This window comes from Sphaerodactylus townsendi, linkage group LG03, assembly GCF_021028975.2.
Source record: "Sphaerodactylus townsendi isolate TG3544 linkage group LG03, MPM_Stown_v2.3, whole genome shotgun sequence".
NCBI lineage: Eukaryota > Metazoa > Chordata > Lepidosauria > Squamata > Sphaerodactylidae > Sphaerodactylus > Sphaerodactylus townsendi.
Window position 1 is genome coordinate 65,509,265 of NC_059427.1, and position 22,584 is coordinate 65,531,848.

Genomic DNA, 22,584 nt, shown 5'->3' on the forward strand with positions numbered 1-22,584 from the left:
CTTATACCCGGGGCTCGCACACACTCTGCGCCCCTGCTGCAGCATTGCCCATCATGCCCCGGAACACCCCCACCATGTCTTCGCCCAGGGCATCATGTCCCCCTTCCGTGTGGGCGCTACGCCACTGTCAGGAGGTCATGATCAAGGGGTATGCCTTAGAATGTGCAAGGATACCACTTCAGCATTTCGTTTCCTGTCTCGCATGCAAGAACAAAGCGAAGCTTTTCCACACTCAGTCAGTGATCCAACACCTGTTAGACATTCACACACACACACCCCATGGCCCCTATAAATGCACCTTGATTCCCTGAGGTTCAGTAAGCTCACAGACAAACAGTGATATGTTTCTTATGTATTCTTATGTTATGTTACTTATGTTATGATGTAACATGATAGGGCAGATGAAAACAACACTGCAACTGAAATACGTTAAGAGCTTAGAAAGGGATTCACTTATGAAGCTTTGTGTAATTAGGCCACGGTCAAAATCTTTTCAAAGGTCATAGGGGAAATTATCTGGTCCATGTCTCACCAGATTGTTGAAAGTGGCATTTTCTGGGCTCTTAGGAAGCCACAGACTGTGCAATTTGCGTCATGAATGGGGGCACTGAGGCAAAGCAGCATGCACCAGTGTACTCTGAGTGTACCAAGCACATGCTTCTCTTGAATAGGCAGAATGGAGAAATGATGTCCTTGGAAAAGAGCTAGAAGACTTCACCAGAATATCTGAGAGTTGATTGAGACTGCTGAAGGGCCCAGCCTTTCCACAATTACATTCCTTTTATAGTTGTGTCACAAGGATCAACCTACAAACCTAACTAGTGCCTTTGATTTCAGCCATATTCAGGATTTGCTTTACCATGTGATCACCTCAGGCAACCTCATTTGCTTAAACTTATCTGTTCTTCTTCCAGCAGGCACATCATTAGAGGCAGCGATGAACACCTTCGTATTACATTTCCTAATCAGGTAACTCCAGGTCTTGCACTGTGATCTAATTAAACTGGCAGTTAAAGAAAGAAAGAATCATAAATGTCAAATGTATAAAACTCAACAGAAACCAGCCCTATGCCGACTTACTCTAAGCCTGTTGGCTTCAAAATGCTTAAAGTAAAGTGACTCTGCAAAAGCGTGAATTGAGAAACTTCTACAAGAAGGTATGTATCAAAATGTTGTTTCAAGAGAAAAACTGAAAATTGAAAACAATCTTGCAAGTGTTTGTTAAGAGTGGAAAGATAATATTTGGATATACACTAAGGTGTGGATTCCAAATTAACATTACATTCAGGTTTTCAGAATCATATATATATACATTGAAATGCGGGTAACAGTTCTGAGATGTTGAATTTTTATTTTTATTTCTTGTTTGATTTTATATTGAAATGTGAATTTCGAGCAAGTTGCCAGGGGGCTTTGGATCCTGCAGAGCATGCTGGAAACAAATTGGATTCATAAGTCTTTGCAAGCAGGCAAAAATCTGCCCGTCGCCTACATAGTGAGGGATATTGAGGTCCACTTGGGCCTTCAAGGCAAAGTGGTCTGACCATGACACTCTGTCAGTAGAGATCAGATTTATCAAAATCCCTGTGCCAAAGATCAAATCCAGCATGTGGCCTGCTTGATGTGTAGGATCCATATTAACCAAGGAAAGTCACAGTGCTGCCATGGAAGACATCAGGTCCACTGCTTGATATAATGAGGCCAAGGACATATGGATGCTGCAGTCTACCAGGAAAATTAGCCTGGGTTACCTCAAGGCCCAGTCTGACATGTTCTCAAGCAGATTTGGCAGGCTATCTGCTGGCGTGCTAGGTGGCTGATACACCAGCAAGACAGCCAAACTCTCCACGGCATCCCACACAGGCCTATACAATCAATGCTCTTCTGTTGTGCTCTTCTGGCAATGGTATAACCCAGTGAATAACCTTATCTTTGTACAAACAGAAAGCTATAATTCCACAGATAACCTTTTATGCATCATGCCCGCAACCACATGTTATTCACAAGCAAATTATGTATCTTATCTGGTATAAGAACGAAGCCAGCAAGTGAAGTGGGGGCAACAACATGGCCACAAGGATCCAAAATGCAGTTAGATTTATTGACGTCAGTCTAATATGTGTCACATTCCTAATCTCCCAGTCTCTAATGCTCAGGACTAGAATATAGATGGGGCCCACTTCTTGTCAGCCAAACTAGTTATTTTTATTATTCTTTCATGCCTAATTACTCTTCTTCAAAAACTGTTTGGATCAACAATTCCTTCAAGAGTCATAGCATAAAACAAATTGCCATCAATAGCACTGAAATAAAAACTCAACATTTCAAATATTTTAATGAAAGTGAGTCCCAGTGTGCTTAGTGAGGTTTACTCCCAAGTAACTGTACAATAGATTTCAGTCCAGTTTTAGTGCTATCAATGAAGGATTCTGTTGTTTTCTTGAACAGTGGTTCCCTACCTTTTCAGTATGGTGACTCACAAATCCAAATTTACTTTGAAGGGAGACCCAGCCAGGCTGACCCGAACATTTTTGGCACTCAATACCCATCTAGTTCAGTATCCCATTTTTTTACAATGGCTAACCAAATGTTTTTGAGAAATCAAACATCAAAGGCATAGCTCCCCTCAGTATGAACCCCAAGCAAGGGGCACAAGATTCTAAAAAACTCCCTCAAGTTATCATCAGGACTTATTTTACTTGATCAGCATATATATGCAGGGAAAAATGGTAACTAATGTATGACATGGAAGATACTGTTTCCAAGGATCAGTTCTTAGTTTTCAAAATGCAAAAGAGAATGAGCACAGATGGTGATTAGGGATGGCTGGGCCATGACCCAATTTCAGGGGCTCTGTGACCTACTTTTCAGTACCAACCCACAGGCTGGGAAACACTGCTTTAGAAGACAGAACTAAGAGCCACATAACTGAAGCACTGGTGTATGGAAGTCTGGGTCCGGCCTCTCGTCCTAGGCCTCTCATCTCCAAGGAGACTGATAAGAGCTTGCCAGTCGGGCGTGACTTCCCCCTCTTGGTTTCTCCCTCCCCAGCCACTCCACAGAAGAAAGGGCTTGCACCAGCCAGGGTCTGTAAAGAGCTTTTGATGTTTATTTGTAGCAGTTTAAAACAACAAAGAATTAAGTCAAATAAAATCAATCCCTTTCAGTATACTGAGTAAACTTTCCCAAACACTCTGGTAGGGCAGTAAAGCCCTCCTTACTACTGAAGCATCCACCAGCATTTTTCCCCCCCCCCCCCCCCGCCATTCTGACCTCCTATCTTTGATTAACCATCATTAGCAACTGCTTTGATACTCATTAACTGTTGCAGGTGTTGTTAAACTGGGTGGAGGCTCATGAGCTACAGGGCATGGCTTCAATTGGTGATGTTCTTATTAGATTAACAGTAGCTTTTCCATACAACTGGATATTCCAGGTAGGAGGAAGTTGCAGGTAGTTGCATAGATCCAAAGGAAAATCCAAAAAAAAAATTATCATATAATAACTTTTATTGGAAACAACCAACATGACACAAAGCAGTATGGAAGCCAAAGAGGTCTTAATACCTTGGCCTCAAAGATACGTCTTTTGTCCCCCTTCCCATACCTTAACATCCTTCCTGATTCAACATTCTAAAGAACTCAAAAGCTTATACAATGTTTGTGTCATTTCAGTCAGTCCTAATAAAAGCTGTTATGTGGCTTTTGCTACTGGACACTCCAACATGCTGTGGGTATTCTTGATGAGTTATGTGGAACACAAGCATCCCCCTATTCCTGAAACCTACATAAATTCACAGGTCTCTCCTGAGTCTTCGCCCACCCATTAGAGATTTCTAGATCTAAAGATTCTGTTCAGCAAATTGTGCTGTAAAAATAATTACGGCTGCCTCCTGTTCACTGATTAATTGGGGAAGATTAGTACATAAAACCTTTAGATAAAAAGCTCAGCATCCTCACTTCTTAGGTCACCTGGTTCCTGCTACAACAAGCATTAAAGGGGCTGAAATCCTCTGAGATTTGTCTCACCCAAAGGGGAGGGCCAAAATGTGATAGAATTGATTGAACAACATTTTAAGCATGCCAGGCTGTTTGTCTGCTTCAAGGAGGCATGTGACTGGAAAAACAGGTGATGCTCACCAGCACAATGGTGTCACACCTCTGCTGATCTGGCTGAGAGTAGCAAAGCACCAAGAGCTTTAGTGAGAAGAGTTTTAATAGGCCTGTGGCTACTGCAGTCTGTAATTACAGCTCCGTGAGCATCTGCTAAAAGTAGACCTGTTAAATCTCATAATGTTCTTAAACATTCAATTCACCATAGAAAAAGAAAAAGAGGGAAGACTGCCATTTCTGGATGTCATGGTCATTCGCAAAACAAACCAACAATTGGGCCACACAGTCTATAGAAATCCAACTCATACAGGCAGATATCTACATAAAAACTCCAATCACCACATAATCACTACTCCAATCTACATAAAAACTCCAACCAACGACAACAAAGAGGCATAATCAAAACTCTGGTTGACCATGCAAAACAAATCTACGAACCTCATCTTCTGATGAACTGAATCACCTAGAATCTAGGTCCTAGATTGAGCTCTGCAAGCAAATGGCTTCTCCATAATGGAAATCAGAAGAGATATAAAACTGAGAGAAAAATACAGGACTGAGGAAAAACAGCCCCCCACAGGGAAGATATTGCTACGGTACATAAAAAAAAATCACTGACTGAATGGGAAAACTGATGGAAAAACATAACCCTCAAATAGTCTTCAGACCCACCAGAAAAATACAACAAATGCTACAATCAGCAAAGGACAAGAGAGACCCCCTTACCTCTGCAAAAGTCTAGCGCATATCATGTATACATAGAGTCTATGTATACATGGACAATTATATACAGGGATGACAAAACACAGCATTCTGACAAAAATTAAAGAATATGAAAGGCACTGGCAACTAATCCAACCTGAAAAAATCAGGAGCCGAACATGCTCTAAACCAAGCCAGACATGGGATCTTATTTGAAGAAACAAAAATTGTTGACAATTCTGGTATCAACTATATCAGACTACACAGGGAAGCTGCTGAAAGCCACTCTCATGGGGACAGTTTCAACACAAAGGAGTCTGAAAATCAACAAAACTTGACTACTATTACTAAAAATCATCAGAACCCAAAACGAGAGACATTCAAATGCAACTGGAAATGAACTCCACCTCGACAGTTCTAATACGATTGCAATTGCAGTTGCGAATTTGATTGCAGATGCTACAGCAACTGCAAATGAATTCCACCCAGACACATGCAAATGCACTTGACCTCTCTGAGGTGGACAAAACATATGCCTCACCATACAATCACTCCACATTGTGCCATGGAGAGAAACACTTCTTACTGTGACATGTCTCTGAAGATGCCAGCCATAGACATGGGCGAAATGGTAGGAGTATAAACCAACAGACTGCCTGGAAAACCCTTAACAGTCAGTTGATTCTGGCTGTGACACATTGACTGCTAACAATTGGTTCAAGGTAAACCATTTAACTGATGTATAGGCAGAAAAATTATCTCATTGCTAGTAAGAAAAGATACTCCTATGACTATGGTCTTTGGTTTGTTAAGCTGTTTAATTTTCTGCCTAGACAACTTCTTGTCCTTTCATAATAAAATATATATACACAATTGCACCTTCCCTTTAAAACCCCAAGTGTTTAAGATCATCACTCTTCCACAGGAAGGTTTTAGGCTATACAGACTAAAATTTTATCCCACTCTTCATTTATGAGCTCAGAGCAGCAAACATCATTCTCTCATCTTCCATTTTATCCTCACAAACCACCCAGTGACATAAAGGTATGTTGAAGAGAGACTGGCCCAAGGTCACCTGGGTTGCTCAGATCCCTATGCTGGGGCCCTCTTATGTTTGTTTTGTCATATTCTAAACTTTTTCATTCCTGCTGCACAACTTGGATATTGCTTGTTATGAGCGAAATACCCATCAAATGAGAGGAACTTACATGGCAACCTAGCCATAAAGAAGGACTGGTGGTGCCTGAGTGCTAGCTTCTTCTCCCACCTCATCGCCTTCTCTGCAACATCTTTGTTCCTTCCTTCTCTCCCTCCCTTAGAACATTTACCTCTGTTTCCTGATTTGCACATATTCTGTCTGTCAGACACCTGCCTCTTTCTCCTCTTCCCTTCAGACATCGCTTATCACTGTGTCTTTATGAACACAGCTGTCAGTCAAATGATAAAAGTGTTGTAGGAAATGTGGCATGGATATGTGAGAATCCTGGCATAGACAATTAGAGGTCACATTGTTTGTTCATTTGCCTCCATGCATGGAGAATGTGTTTCATGAAGTCCAGTGCTGTCTATTATTCACGTTGATACTCACCTCTGTATGTCCATACCCATTGTTTACCCTCTGTTTCCTGGCCTCTTTGGCATAGCGGTCTTTACTCCTTAGCCCATGCCACTGGATTGCTTGGCGCACAGACAGATTTCAGATGAATATGTAATAAACTTCATCGTATCATCAAGATTGTGCAAGTCAGTGGAAAACAGCAGGGAACATAGGATGTCCATGTGCTTGACATTACTGTTTATTACATAGTAATTAAAATATAATTTCATCTTTCTTTTTGTATCTAATTGAATTCTTTATAAGCAGGAAAACTTTCAAAATACTTCAATTTATAGCATATTTGCTAGGAAGCAAATACATGAGCAGGCTGCAATGGAATCATTCCGTTTTTAAACTGACCTCTTGTCTACAGAACAGAATTCCTTTTATACATATTCTAGGATCAATTATCTGTAAGTTTAAAAGAGTTAGGCAGAATTGCAACACATAAGGAAATTGTAAGTTAAGCCACAGCATAACTTCTGTGCTCAGGAAAGGATACAGACAAACATCCCTGGGAGTATTTCAGCCCACAGACAGCAATTTTCTTCCCACTGCAACCTGAAATGGCCCCTGAAACCCCACTCCTAGCAAGAGAGGACCACCAAGAAAAGAGTTTTAAGCGGATTTTGGGTTGCCACGGGAGGTCTGGATCTAAACCATGGACTCATATTGAGCTCACTTACAAGTTGCGATTGATGCACCTACATCTTGCCTTGGTCTTTCAGCCAGGCATTTGACTTGGACACACTGAATATAGTAATTTAATAGGTTTGGCTTTGCCACATGTGTCTGACTGATGCAGCCTTAAAAGATTCTACCATGCATCACCAGGGAAGGAGTCCTGTATAGTGCACAGTGTATTCCTTCCTTTCTCCCTTCCATCCATCCATCCATTCATCCATCCATGCTCTGCAAACCTCTGCTCTGGTTAAAGAAATCTGTTGGGCATGTCCATACAAGCTGCTAGATCTTCAGAGTTCACAAGAAAATACTGAAATGCCATAACTCTCCTAATACTCATAAGATTTTCATCAATTCAGAGTCATGCCCATGGGAGGGGGAAATGAATTCTGACAGAATTGAAGACACCCCAAAACTGTGTATTCAACTTACAGAAATAATGTTGCAAATTCTGTACTGCTTGACAGTTCAATGCAAATTCCTCCAGGTCAGGCATTTTCAGGGGGGTTCCCCCTCATCCACAGCTCTGTCCTGCTCCATTGGGGAGTGCAGCTGAGAACTAGCTACCAGGGCTTGCCCACCCCCAACCTCCATTTGGAGATCAGGAGTGGGGTCTGTCCCATCTCCATGTGGAGGTCGGGTGTGAGGCCAGTTGGCTGGCTCCATGCCCAATCTCCACACGTTTGAGTCTGGCATTAACCTGTAGCTTAAAGCAGGATCCAAGCCTCCCTGAAGCCAACAGCAAACTGAGCACACAGCTAGTCCTCCCCTACTTTTATACTGTTGGCTCCAACTCAAATGGGCTCCATTTAGCCAAATTGGCCCTCCTACACAACAAATTCTGGCTGAATGCACTGATTAAGTTTCCAAATGCAGGCGAATTTACTTTCATCTCTTCTCATGGGTGCAGCGTAATAGATTATATACTCGTGTCTCCACACTTGTTAGCCAATCTCCAAGCCTTTAGGATAGGGGATTCTATGATTAGCGATCACCTTCCACTCATCCTCTCCCTCACAGAGACCTCTACTGCCACAGTTTCAAACCATAAGGCAATTAACACAACTCCCATAATAAGATGGTCAACCCAAACATGTAATAAAACCAAGGAAGCACTAAGCAACACCACCTGCAAGTTTCTAGGCTCCTCAGTAGTTACTGCAGATAATGTTAGCAGTAGTATAGGAAACTATGAAAAACTTGTTTCATATTTGGTGTCCCTTTTAGGGGAACCAAGAGGGAAGGGAAATCTCAAAGGCAGAGACTGGTTTGACGCTGAGTGCAAATATTTGAATCAACAGATCCGGATCATATACAATAGATTTAGGGCCTCCAAGGCCAAATTCCCGCCTCCTGAATTGTTTAGTCTCAAACAGACTCTACGCAACCACATCAAAATAAAATGTCAAGAGTCAATAAAGCGCAACTGGGAGCAACTACTATATGCCACCCTATCCAATAATACAAAACAGTTCTGGCAATTAACAAATAGGGGCATGTGTCAAAATCTCCCAATAGCTGCCGACATCACTCCTTCATTATGGCAGAAACACTACTCTGGAATTTTTTATTCCGACCAAGAGATTGACCGAAGCTCTAGCATGAGCCCAGCCGAGGATTTGCCTGAATGGGCCCCAGTTAACAGGCAAGAGGTTATTGAATTAATTCACCAACTAAAGTCTGGGAAAGCAGCTGGCCCTGATATCATTGTAGCAGAGATGTTAAAAACTGATCCAGACTGGTGGGCTCCAGTGCTTGCCTCATTATTTATATGTATCAACAAATCTTTAATGATTCCCAAGGACTGGTTAAAGGCGATCATTGTACCCCTCTATAAAAAAGGAGACCCCCACTGTCCCTCTAATTATAGGCCGATCAGCCTTTTATCTATCGTAGGCAAATTGTATGCTAACTATCTACTGAAAAAATTAAAGAGCTGGACAGACAAACATCAGCTACTCGGCCCAGAGCAAATCGGGTTTCGGGCAGGTAATTCTATTCTAGATCACTGTCTAATTCTCCAACATCTTGCAAGCAAATATGTAGGCACAAGAAAAAGCAAGCTTTATGCTGCTTTTCTGGACTTGAAGGGTGCCTTTGACTCGGTAGATAGGGAACTTTTATGGCATAAATTAAAAACCCTAAACATGGAACAGAGACTTTTAGCTCTAATACTGTTGGCTCCACCCCCAGCCTCCACCTCTGGTCAGGAAGCCTGCAGTTTAAAGCTGATCCCAGCTAGCCGAGGCCAGTAGCAAACAGCTACTCTGAACTCCATATGGAGATTTGGGAGGGTGTCTGGCAATGCACTTGAACTCCACATAGAGTTCGGGAGTAACTGGCTCTGGCCCAAACAGGACCAGGGTTTAGTTGGGGGGGCATGGAAATGCACCCCCAGAAAGTGGCTCCCGGGGCTCTAGCCCACTCTTGCCCCCTCACTGCATCAGTGGGCATTTTGCAGTATATTTTTATGATATTTGGCTAGATGATACACCACACCAGAAAGATTCTCTATGCCAGATCTCAGATGTCTGGGACAAAATATGTGAACTTTATTAATAGAATTTTCAGGCCATATGGCTATATAGGCTAATATTTTTGCCCTTTGAACAGTAGTACCATAATAAACTGTGACTGCTAAAACCTGATATTAATTAAATATTTTTGAAACATAATTATGCCCTTTAAGGTCAAATGATTTTTTATGTGAATGGGTGAGAAGTTATGATTTTAATTGTAGATAATGCAGTTTTGGTTTGAGTTTGTGAACTTCATCCTATTATTTATTTATTCATAATCTCTGTTTAGTTGTAACTTGTCTTGAAACTTTAAGGAAGATGCAATTGTTTAAAAAATCAGATCAAGGACTAGAATTTTGTTAAGTGCTAATTCTCTCCCCCGCCCCTTTCATTATGCATGAACAATAGGTATGTGTCTATCATAGTGAAAAGTAAAATAATGACAGGGTGAAGAACTAGTGGCTGTGATTTTAGATGATTATGATGATAGAGCCTATTGAAAACTGGACACTTTACAGTCGGATAACATCAAGTACGAACAATTCAAGAAGGTTGCCAGTAAACAATATATTGAAAGCATTAGAAAACTATTGAAGTCAAAATTAAAAGGTGGAAACACCATTAAAGCCATTAACACCTGGGCTATACCTGTTATACAATACATTGCTGGAACTATTAACTGGACACAAGGTGAGCTGGATAGTCTGAATCAAAAAACAAGAAAACTCACGTCTATTCATTATGCACTGTACCCTAGTGGTTACATTAATCAATTATGTCTACCTGCAGAATTGGAGACAGAGGACTATTGCACGTCAAACTAACTGCACAAAAAGAAGAGCATGCTGATGCAAGTTAAGAGCCAAAACCTATTAAAATAACTAGAAACAAAAATACGAACAGAAAGCTGGCAAAGAAAAGCACTAAATAGTCAAGTTTTGGAGAAGATCGAAAGAAAAGTGAATAAAGATGAAACCTGGCAATGGCTTGTAAATGGAACACTGAAGAAAGAAACTGAAGGCTCAATTTTAGCCACTCAAGATCGAGCTATTAGAACAAATGCAATTAAAGCCAGTATTGAAAAATCAGCAACTGATTCAAAATGTAGATGGTACAAAATAGTAGAAGAAACAGTGGATCCCATACTAAGCTCATGCAAGATAATCACACAAACTGATTATAAATAACATCATAACAGTTGCTAAAATGATCCACTGGCACATCTGTAAAAATTATCATTTACCAATAGAAATATTGGGAACACATTGTTGAAAAAGTAGTGAAAATGAGCAGGCCAAAATATTACGGGACTTCTGAATACAAACAGATAAAGTATTGGCACATACTATACCAGACATAACAATGATTGAAAAGAGGAAAAAAAAGTATGGATAACTGATGTAACTATACATGGTGCAGCAGGGTTGAAGAAAAAAAACTGAAACAGGTGACAAAATACCAAGATTTGAGAATGAAGGTCGAGAGATTATGGCAAAAACCAGCAGTTGTGTTCCCAGTTGTGTTCTCGATGCCATACCAAAAAATCTTGGACAGCACTTAAACATCTGCACATTGATATAATTTCCATCTGTCAATTACAATAGGCCACATTGCTTGGATCTACACATATACTACACTGATACATTACGATATCCTAGGTTCTTGGAAAGAACCTGATGCATATGAATGCCAATACTGGCTGACGATCTGGCAGCTGTGATTTTATAATGATGATAAGGATAATTGTGATGATGATATAATGATGATGATCAGCACGAATACTACGCTGATACATTACAATGTCCTAGGCCTCTGGATGTGTCTCGAATTGTAGTGAAAAGCCAACCACCAGCTAAAGAACTGGCAGTTGTGACATCAAACAAAATTAAATAATAATGATGATAGTACAGTTCAGAAGGTTCACTAAAACGGTTCAATATCAAAGAAGAAAAGCTAATTTCCTCTCTTTTTTTCTTCAACTGAATTATTGGCTTCAATTATTTTTCAGCTATTAAAGCCAAATTTTACTGGTTTGCATGAGAAATGAAATATTTGTTACATCTGTCTATGAAATCTCAAAGAGCAAGACCAACCTTGTAGAAGAGATGTCCTCTTTCTGAAAGACCTAATTTAAATGTGATGCTGGAAAGCAAAAAAAAATAGCTTACCTGTGTGCTATAGTATGCGCACGATTGCACGAAGCCCAGTATAAAGCATACAGTGGCTATGTACAGTACTGTATGGCTAAGTTCTTTTGCCTGTCCAAGTAACACAATTTAGTTTACTGGGTCCAATTGTTAAAAAAGTGTTTGTGAAAGAACATATAAAATTAAGCAACTTTAATCTCAGTGAATTTGACAGAACAGTATTAATTGTTCAATGGGAGAATGTCAATAAAGACTTTTCTTATCACGGGGCAATCATTTAATTTTTAACAGATATTTCAAAAACAAATGTGCTGTCCTGTTAAACTACGTGGCCCTGATTGTCAAGAAAATATTCAAAGGGGCTAGTCCTACAAAGGCTACAATCCTGTGCATACTTACATGAGAGTAAGTGCCTTAATTACATTGAGGCTTTCCGATCAAAACATTCACAGGCACCATTGTATTGGCTGGTGGCTAGCATTTCTATTCTGTTTCTTACCACTACAGGGTGGGAAATGTACTAGGCACCTCGATAAAAGAAAAGGAGTAGGGGAAAGGCTACCCAGGCTAATGAATGCTCACCATATAAATTCAAAAGAATACATAAGCCCCCTCCCCTCTCTGGCAAGAGCCTTTGGATCATCCAGGGGTTCCTTTGGGCTGCACCCTTAGCAATTAGAGGACAAATCTGCAGTGCTTGGAATTCTTGTAGATACAAGTGTGAAATAGGCATTCAGAGGAAGAGGTGGAAATTCAAGCTTGCTTGTACTGTGGCTTATTTGGGCAGATTTGATATTAATCCAAATTGGCTATTATTTCTGGCAATGCTTGGGAGAAATGCAAAGGAATGAGCGGAGGGTAATAAAACATTATTCACAGCAGTAATAAAACATTTTGAAAGCACTTTGAAAATGTCAATTGTTTTCATCTCTGCTGTGTGCCATAGCCCATTGCTGTGTTCAGATTTGAGTTGAGACATGTTTTATAATGTGATGGTGGCTTTGAGATGACCTGGTGCAAAATGTCGTTCTTTGGTTGTAGTGGGGGAGGATGGCCTTTGGTCATGGTGGGGGAGGGTGGCTGCCAATACTGGGGGGGGGGGGGGGGCAAAACTCAGATTTTGCCCAAGGATCCATTTTTTCTAGCTACACCTCTGGCTATGGATCAGAGACAGGCTTTAGCTGATGACATCTATCTGAACATAGACAAAGGCAATGACTCTTCATTGTTCCTACTGGACTTAGCAGCAGCCATAGTAGAGCAGCAGTGGTGTAGTGGTTAAGAGCAGGTGTACTCTAATTTGGAGGAACCAGGTTTGATTCCCGGCTCTGCCACCTGAGCTGTGGAGGCTTATCTGGGGAATTCAGATTAGCCTGTCCACTCCAACACACGCCAGCTGGGTGACCTTGTGCTAGTCACAGTTCTTCTGAGCTCTCTCAGCCCCACCTACCTCACAGGGTGTTTGTTGTGAGGGGGGAACGGTAAGGAGTTTGTAAGCCCCTTTGAGTCTCCTATAGGAGAGAAAGGGGAGATATAAATCCAACTTTTCTTCAGCCATAGTACAGGCATTTGGAGGCAAAAACAGGTATCGGGGGCATGATATGGCTTTATTCAAATAGTTCCTAACTGACTGGACTTCAAGGGTTGATATCAGAGACAAGTTACTATTAATGTGGGGCCTGTCCTGTGGAGTTCCACAGGACACAATCCTATCCCCCATGCTATTCAATCTGGCCATGTGATTCTATACCATGGTTACATTGAGCCTAAACTACTGTAATTCACTCCACATAGCTCTTCCTGTGGCATGATGAGGGACAGAGGAGCAAGGTATGCCCAAAAGTTGTTGTGGCTGGGAAGAAGGGGAGAAAGTGGCTTAGAATCATAGAATGGGAAGAGACCACAAGGGCCATCAAGTCCAACCCCTTGCCATGCAGAAACACACAATCAAAGCACTCCCAACATATGTTCATCCAGCCTTTGTTTAAAAACCTCAAAAGAAGGACACTCCACCACTCTCCGGGGCAGAGAATTCCACTGTTGAACAGCCCTGACAGTCAGGAAGTTCTTCCTAATGTGTAGGTGGAATCTCTTTTCCTGCATCTTGAATCCATTACTCCATGTCCTAGTCTCTGAAGCAGCAGAAAACAAGCTTGCTCCCTCTTTGACATGACATCCCTTCAAATATATAAACATAGCTATCATTTCCCCACCCTTAACCTTCTCTTCTCCAGACTAAACATCCCCAGCTCCCTAAGCCGCTCTTTATAGGGCATAGCTTCCAGACCTTCTACCATTTTGGTTGCCCTCCTCTGGACACATTCCAGCTTTTCAATATCCTTCTTAAATTGCGGTGCCTAGAACTGAATCGCAATTTAAGAAGGATATTAAATGATATTCCCAGATAGAGAGGAGCCTTTTCCAACTAGGAGGGACAACACTCTAGTCCTCTGATGTGTTAACGCCTCTTGACTGGAGGGCCAGGTATGGCAGGTGTGAACCTTGACACCCAGACTGGCTGAAGGCCCAAGAGCACACGTGGCGTAGGGTCTGAAAAGGAGACCTGTTCCTTTGTTTGGAAAGTCTTGTGGTTCTCTTGGGTTCATGGTCAGTATCATGTTGGTCTCCAGTAGAACAGAATGATTCAAGTCCAGCAGCATCTTGGAGATTAACATGGATGGTACGTGGTTAAGTTAGCAATTACCTTTTTATTTTACGCAATCCACCTAGATGCTGCCCTTTTTAGTATCCTGAGTTTGTGCCTCGAAGAAATAAAGCTTGCTTAACTTGGGAGAATCTGCACAAGTCCTCCTTACCCACCTGTGTTGCCCCTTGGCATGATTCTGAGCAAAACCTCTTGGGCAATCCATGAGAAAGAGAAATCAGATTTTACCCAAGATGGTAATGGTGGCGGAAACAGTAAAAGGAGGCAAAACTGTGGCTAGTCTTGCCCAATAACGTGACAGAGTCAACAACAGTCCCCTTGGTGTAAAGTCAGAGACTCCAGCTGGCACAGCTTGTCACAACTTGGTTATTATCAGGTGCTAAGTACAACATGCGTATTACTCCCATCCTTCAATCACTTCACTGAACTGCCCATCAGTTAAAGGGTTCAATTCAAAGAAATGGTTGCTGCTCACAAAGTCCTTTATGGCCTTGGGCCCCTCATATCCACAGAATCATCTCTCCTATGTCCCACAACAACTTCACTCATCTGATCAAGCCTTATGCAAATGTGCATGATCAACAACTGCCCATACACACACATTCAGTTTTGTGGACCTTGACTTATAAAATCCCCCCCTTTCCCAAAATTCCAGCAGATACAGCAACTAAGAAGACAGGAAGGGGAGGAGATGCATATGGTAAGTGAAGTTTGTTTACAGAATTGAGGCAAACAAGGCCACTGTAGAAGTGCACAGTTAATCAACAGGGAGGAACAAAAACTTTCTCATGCGTCCTGGATTGCAAGTCATCTTATTTTCAGTGCTGAAATCATTTCGCTTCTCGGCCTTTTGGCTAAGATCAAGTGTAGTATGTTTTTATTATTGTGCTTGTAATACTTTGGAACCACTGAATCACCAGCATTGACATCATGGTGGGATTTTGCATGCAAAGATCAGGAAATGAATTCCAAACCCTTTCCAGCTAGTTGCCTGCACTCCTCTTAACTATAGTTTAGCTTGACTAGAAAAGCTAAGCCAGTTATTTTCTTTCTTGCTTAAGGATCTAGTAACTCCGGAGTACCTTTTCCGTTTACTGAATCAGAAGCTGCCAGTTTTGTCTCTCTTGTGTGTTTTTTAAAATTATGATATTGCCAAACCATTTACTATTGCCAAACCATTTACATTGTAAGAAGCGCCCCCCCCCCCCCCCCGAAAACCACCATACAACAGAGCTTTCTTTCAGGTTTTCTCTCACCACTTCCCAAGCGCAGGAGTTAAAAATACATTTAAGAAAAGAATGGGTATTTTACATTGTAATAACCCTCTCAAGCTTATAAAAATCTACATCAAAGAGAAGACATATTAAGCCCCAAATTCTGATGTTTTTGGAATTGGGAGACTCGCTTTGATCAAGAGAATTCCACAGCTGAACACAAGAAACTGCCTTATACAGAATCAGAACACTGGTCCCTCAAGCTTGACATTGTCTACACAGATCAGCAGCAGCCAAATGCAGACAACAGTCTCTTTGTCCCTTTGCACCTGTACAACCTTGGTTGATCTTCAAAGGTGAAGAATGAATGCATGAGAGAAAGCAGACTGAGTTAAAGAGAGCCAAAGCCACTCAACACGGCTAAGTCAGAAATCCAGCACTGTCAACGGTGCTGAAAAAGAAAGACAATATGATTTCTATGTTCTCCAAAGTCCACTTATCTCAAGGGGTAAGCCGCTGTCTGTCTTCAAGGACATCCCCTAACAAGCAGACTTCATTTTGAAGCAGGAGAAACCATCACCAGAGAATGTGCCTAAGATCATGTGCAGAATTTCTTTCTTTCACCTGGGACCAAACAAGAAGAGTTTGGACTTATACACCACCTTTCTTGACTCAAGGCAGTTTATTAACTTCCTCTCCCCACAAAAAAACACCTTGTGAGGTAGGTGGGGCTGAGAGAGTTCTGAAGAACTGTGACTAGCCCAAGGTCCTGGGCTACAGAATGAATGTAGTAATCTGGTTCACCAGATAAGAGTCCACACCTCATATGAAGGAGCAGGGAATCAAACTCAGATTTCCAGATTAGAGTCCACCTGCTCTTAACCACCACACCGGCTCTGAAAGACAACATCTAAGACAAGAAGTCATGACCTTTAGGGCAGAATAGAGAAGTCAGGTTTTTTAAAAGGTAGGCTTGAGTGAGTCCGAGCATCACTGCAAATTCTATACATAATTTTATATAACTGCTTCCACATTGTAAACGCTCTGGCTGCCAATGTTTTCTGGAGCCTGGCAAGAGCGGAGCCCTGGTTAGTTTGAGCCGGCAAATGGCTACAAGGGAGGTTTGCGCAAGAACTGGGTAAAAGGGCGAAACAAGCAGCCCTCCGCCTCCTCTCCTCCGTTCAATCTGAACTCACCCGCAACGAAGGATGCGGGGGACTTAAGCCAGGCAAGAGCACAATTCCGTCGCACCATGAAAACTGACTCAAGGGCCTGACCAAAACCACTCAACCCTACTGACCGCCTTACAGGTGGAAAGCCAGAATCCTGGAAGTAAGCCCTTAGCCCTCCCCCTCGCTCCAAAAACTGATAAACTTAGTTTCAAGTTCACGTGCACAGAATTGCTAAGCTTGTCCGCAAACTACAAAGGAGCCCCACAGAGTGGCACCGCTAACCCGCTTCCTGCACCTTCGTCGTTGTGGCTGCACCTACTGAGCCACAGGGCACCTGCCTGGCCAGAAAAGGATCCCAGCCTGAACAGATAGCGCGGGGGCGGGGGGGGGGGGGGCGGTAAGAGGCGGGTTAATGTACGAGAAGCACTGAGAGACTATCTCGCGCAGCCTCGCTGGAAGGGCGAAAAGCGGCTACTACAGCGCCTGCGCAGCTACCGATGGTCGCCTCTACGCCTGCGCGTAGGGGGTTTCTGGCTGGCTATATAGGCAGTGGCAGGAGTTGGCCTGAGAGAATCGGAGGAGCCCGTCGGACGAGGTGATTCGGTGAGAGGCGAAGGGGAGGCTGACCGCGTTTAACTCTCTCGCTTTTGATGCCGCGACGGCGTCGATCCTGGGGTGGAGGCCCGGCTCTCCGGTGGGGAGGGGGCGACAGAGAGCGGGCCGAGGAGACAGGCAGGCAGGCAGGGAGGGACGATGTGGGTCAGTAGAGGGGCGAGAGCCGCCCTCTCTTTCTCTCTCTCTGCCAGGCAGGAGGAGAAGCCGGGAGGGGGACATCCGGGAGGTTGAGCCCTTCTCTTCACCCTCCTCGATAAGGTTATGCCCTCGATGTCGTCATGCCGCAAATACTTCTATAAAAAGGAAAAAAACCCTCAAAGGAATGGTCTCCTCGCAGGTTTCCCACATTTGATCGGGTATTTAGGGACGTCTAGTGGTTTTCTCTGGCCAGTCCGTGAGGCGGATCTTCTGGCCGCAGCCTTCCTGCCCCCTCTAAAAACGGGTGGCTCTACAGACTCTTGGGTTGCTTCTTTTAGGAACTGGGTGAGAAGTTATTACGACGAGCGCTTCTTCCTTTTCTTCTCGCCCCGCCCGCCTCCCAACACCAATTAAAACTGTTCCCGATACCATGGAAGCTCACTGGTCAATTGGGGCATGAGCTCTGATGGTTCAGAGATCGCTTCACCTAATGCAAGAAGTGCTCCCCTAGTTGGTTGGTAGCTAGACAGATACGGTTTCATCTGTTGGACTGGACTGGAGCCCATAAAAGCTTGTGCAGCAATAAAGCTGTTAGTCATAATGGTACCTTAACAGTCTTTGTTGTGTTTGTTGCAACAGACTGACATGGCTGCCTTTCTAGAGCTGGCACGACAAGGTTTTTTGGTATCTTTTTAATCTCTGCCAGTTTCTTTCATGCTCTGGGTACAAAGGGAAAAACTACTTAACTAACCTGCTGCGGAGTAATTATGCCAATATGTTGGTATGTCATTACCACACCAGTATGTGGGTTTATTACATGTGTATGTTTTCCCTTTGTTATTTAATCTGTAACCTTTGTACTGTTATTGCCAAGATATTGCTTCATGCCTAGTAAACCTTCTTTCATAGTCCTTAATGCTGCCTCATATTACACTTTTCCTCCTGTAAAAGCTGTAATTATACTGGAACTGGTGAGCTATATGTATGTAGGGTAGGATCATTACTTGTTGTAGCTCTAAATTGACTCTAAAATACGGCAAGTAGAATGAAGCTCATGGAGTATCATTCAGCTGACTCACTCCTCTTACCTGGTGAACTGTCTAAAATTCTACTCAGCAGACCCACACAAATAATCAGGGAACCAAGTGGGAGTGGTCCGCAGTGGGGTGGGGGAATAGGTGGAAGTCCCTCATCTCCTTGACGGAAGTGCTGTTCTGTTAGTGTGAGAGCTGTCATGCTAATAGAAGAGTATCTTTGGATCCAACTTCCTGTGCTTAGTGTTAAATATTAAGATGTTAACAGTATATTTTTGTTCTTTTCTTCTATTTTCACAAGGATTCCTTTAGAACATTGAAGATGGAAACAGTTGTTCGACACTGCCCATTCCTGTCAAGGGTATCCCAGGCTTTCTTACAGAAGGCTGGCAAATCCCTTCTTTTCTATGCGCAGAACTGCCCTAAAATGATGGAAATTGTGACCAAGCCGGCTTCACGCGCCCTGAATACTTCATCGGCTCACTGCCAAAAAACTGAAGAAACCACCACTATCACTGAGAGTAAGGGTTAAGTTTGTATTTTGCCATGGCGAACTCAAAGCTTCAGCTGTCATAAACTTGCGGGGAATGAGTTTCTAGCATGTTACACTAACTTCATTGGAAGGTGATGGGAAACATACTTGGTAAATATACTTTGACTACAGAATGTTTCTGTTGCTAATAGTAAATCTCTTATAACGTATGTGTGAACATACCTGTTCAGAAACTAATTTCAGCCTGGAGTATTCTGGAATGTGGTGGTCCTTGGAAATATTTATTGAATATTTTTTAAAAATTAGCTTTTAGGGGAAATATGCATGAAAATATTTCATATTTTAAAGCAGTGTATCTTGAAACGTTTCTTAGCAATTTTGAAAAGGTCAGGGGCTGTTTGAAGTTTGAACATTGTATTTCCCCTAGTCTGAGAAGCTAAGTCCCTCTTTGGATTCTAAGAACAAAGGTGTTCTAGAAAAGTATTTGCGGCTATATCAAATGGAGAACAACCTGCACAGTTGACGTTCTGGTTGTGAATGTTATGGTTGTTTTACTGTCTCTGCAGTCTGTATCTTTAACTTCAGGTTTTCTAGAAGTGTGTTTTTCATCTGTGTATCAGGAAGTAGTTTAAGACCAGAACTTAGCAGGAAGGAAACTTCTGGAATCAAACTCCAATACTTGCCTAGTACACAATAACTGTGTTAAAAATTCTCTTGAATAGATAGATTATGCTACATACAAGCAGTAGAATGAAATTTATGTTCTATAGTACAATGCTAGAAATACCAATCATACTCTGTGAAATATCTCTTTCCCCCCTCATGACCATAGACTGCATACTAACCCTGGGCAAACTTGAGCATGCCTCTTACTATGGCTTAAGCATCTTTAATTTGTATATGGAATTTCTTCATTGAAACCTTGAAATTTTAACTGTGGACATAAGAAATGTAGCAGCCTGAGTAATGTTTTCCTTGTGATGTTCATGCTGGGGACACTGCAGCTATATACAAACCTGCCAGAATGAATGCCTTCTCTGAATGCCTTTCTCTTCTATTCAAGAGGCCAAAAACTCCCCAGATGTGGCTCAACAGAACAGCATCAGTTCCCAGCTTCCTGCAAGCCACCCTCCCTCTGCCAGCCAGAGTGCTAGCCAAGCCTCTGTAACCAAGTGCCCATTCTTGGCAGCTCAGATGAATGAAGGAAACAGTAATGTTTTCTGCAGAGCCAGCCTGGAACTCCAGGAGGATGTGCATGAGATGCAAACAGTAAGGAAAGGTATGAGCTTTTCTGAACATTTACAGGTCTCTTTATCACTGGCTTGAACTTCAGTCGTACTCACCATGCTTCACCAAAAGAACTGAGGAAAGGCTTGAACGAGATAGAACATATATGGAGCTTTTTAATTGGTCACTTTAATAGAAGCCTTCTGACCACGTCAGTTGGGTTTTTAAAAATCTGTTTAATTAAACGTCGTTTGTGTGTGGAAGCAACCCAAAAGTAGTGTTAAAATATTTAAATTATATTTCTCTGTTTTTAAAAGAGCTATTTCCAAGCCAGTCTAAATCAGACATATTTTTTTCCTTACATTTTTTAAAACAGTCTTTCCCATAATCAGAGTTAATGCTCTAAGGACAGACTTTAATAGAAGGTATTGCTAGAGAAGTGATTACAAAAAAGAAGTTTGCTTACACTAAATTCCTTACTGCCTATTGTAGGGCATGAGTGGATTCTCAACTTGTTTGCTCTCAAGTTTTTCCGAGAACCATATGTAAGAACAGATTGGGGGGCGGGGGGGGGGGCATCAATGTCGTCCTAACCAGTTGCTTATATGAGAAACAGTAACCTTTCTTTAGCTTTGATTAGCTGCTATATTAGTTCTGCATTGCCAAATTCAAACTAGCTAATTTATCATCCAGTTATATTAATAAGATCACAGTTTTGAAAGCTACAGTATGGAATGGCTCATATTCTAACAATTAAAGAGTCTCAATATCTTGGCATTTGTTTTAGTTAACCATTGTTACATTAATGACGGGTATAAAAAAAAGCACTGGCTTTGTGAATATGTACTTGCTGGGTATCTAATTACTAACTTCTGGAGAAATTTTGTTTAGGCTTTTGTTAATTTACAAGAACCCCAAAAGTTGGTCTGTTTATACATGAAAGTTTATTTTTGAGCTATCCTATTACTATTTTGTTAATTTTTTGTATCCTTTTGCCATATCTAGAGTTTGCCAGAACACCAGAAAATACTGTTGAGGTAAACACCCAGAAAGATGGAGAAAAGCAAAATGGCTTGCTGAAGAAATTCCAGGACATTGTGTTGAAGCAGCGACCAGAAAGGGTGTCTCATTTGCTTCAGGAGAATTTACCAAAATGTAAGGCTTGATACTGTTCAACTGACTAGTAGATCTTAAAGCTTGCACCTCTTAAATTCTTTGTTGTGCATTTCATGGTAATGCCTTAACACTTACCAATATCTTTGTTTTCAAGCTGTTTCTACTTTCCAATATGACCAGTTCTTTGAGAAAAAAATTGATGAGAAGAAAAAGGATCACACATATCGAGTGTTCAAAACTGTGAACCGAAGGGCCCAAATTTTCCCCATGGCAGACGACTATTCACATTCCCATACCAGCAAAAAGGAAGTGTCTGTCTGGTGCAGCAATGATTACCTGGGGATGAGTCGTCACCCTCGAGTGTGCGGTGCTGTAATGTAAGCCATCTTGTTGAAAGTAAAATGTTGGGCTGTTTCCAGGGTAGCCTCTGAAACAGTGTAATTGTGCAAGATTCTAAATGAACATTTATGACTAGAGTGAACTTGGGTTAGAGGTGATGGGTTCTTATTAGCTGTTCAAGTACTGTTGTGTGTCAGAGAACAAGCTTTGAGTGTGTCTCTCTTGCATCTGTTTTTTATTTTCTTCCCCCATTGCCACCACCCTTGCCATCAAGAGGTCCTCAACATATTAGGGTAATTGTTCTGCCATCCATTCCAGGCAGTCTCTTCAAACCACCATCTTCTGCATTTCAGTAGCTCCAAAGGCTGTGGCTGCATAAGCGGCATTGCTGATCCTACCTTGCTTTTGATTACTGGCATATTTGGATCCTAATGTAACCAGTTGCTAACTGTAGTTAGAGGGAGTTCAATTTATATTTCACAAAAGGAAATTCTTTTTTATGAACACACTACTGCATGGTTGCCCAAAGCCTAGGTCAACGGATACATGAACCTGTGCAGGACTGAGTCTGATTATTGGTTTTTCTAGTGCAGTATACTTGACCCTGATTGACAGTGGCTATCCAAAGACTTCCAGAGATCTTTCAGACTGCCTGAAAAATAATAGGGAATGAACAGCTGGGACCTTTTGCACTTGTTATTTGTATAACTGCCCTTCTTGCAAGGTTTCGAAAAAAACTGAACATTAACTCAGACACTACATATTTGAGGCTTTTTTCTTACATAAGCTGGAATTCGACAAACTTACAGA

General features: G+C 42.0%; 1 protein-coding gene and 1 non-coding gene across 4 annotated transcripts in view; both read left to right on the plus strand.

The window, feature by feature from the left end:
- The first annotated feature begins 927 nt into the window (after positions 1–927).
- Positions 928–22,584, plus strand: part of ALAS1 (5'-aminolevulinate synthase 1) — a 28,201-nt gene continuing 6,544 nt past the window's right edge. The window contains exons 1-5 of one of the 3 annotated variants that reach the window (XM_048490509.1): positions 928–969; positions 18,901–19,120; positions 20,156–20,371; positions 21,325–21,474; positions 21,590–21,812. In XM_048490509.1, coding sequence (XP_048346466.1) covers positions 18,922–19,120; positions 20,156–20,371; positions 21,325–21,474; positions 21,590–21,812 — 788 coding nt within the window. In that variant the 5' untranslated portion in view covers positions 928–969; positions 18,901–18,921. Of the gene's footprint in view, positions 970–17,283; positions 17,416–18,900; positions 19,121–20,155; positions 20,372–21,324; positions 21,475–21,589; positions 21,813–22,584 lie in introns of those variants that run through there. The other 2 variants (XM_048490507.1, XM_048490508.1) reach the window with 2 other exon arrangements.
- On the plus strand, positions 15,261–15,442 carry LOC125430371. The gene has a single exon (XR_007244154.1). It is a non-coding gene; the product is annotated as a U2 spliceosomal RNA (small nuclear RNA).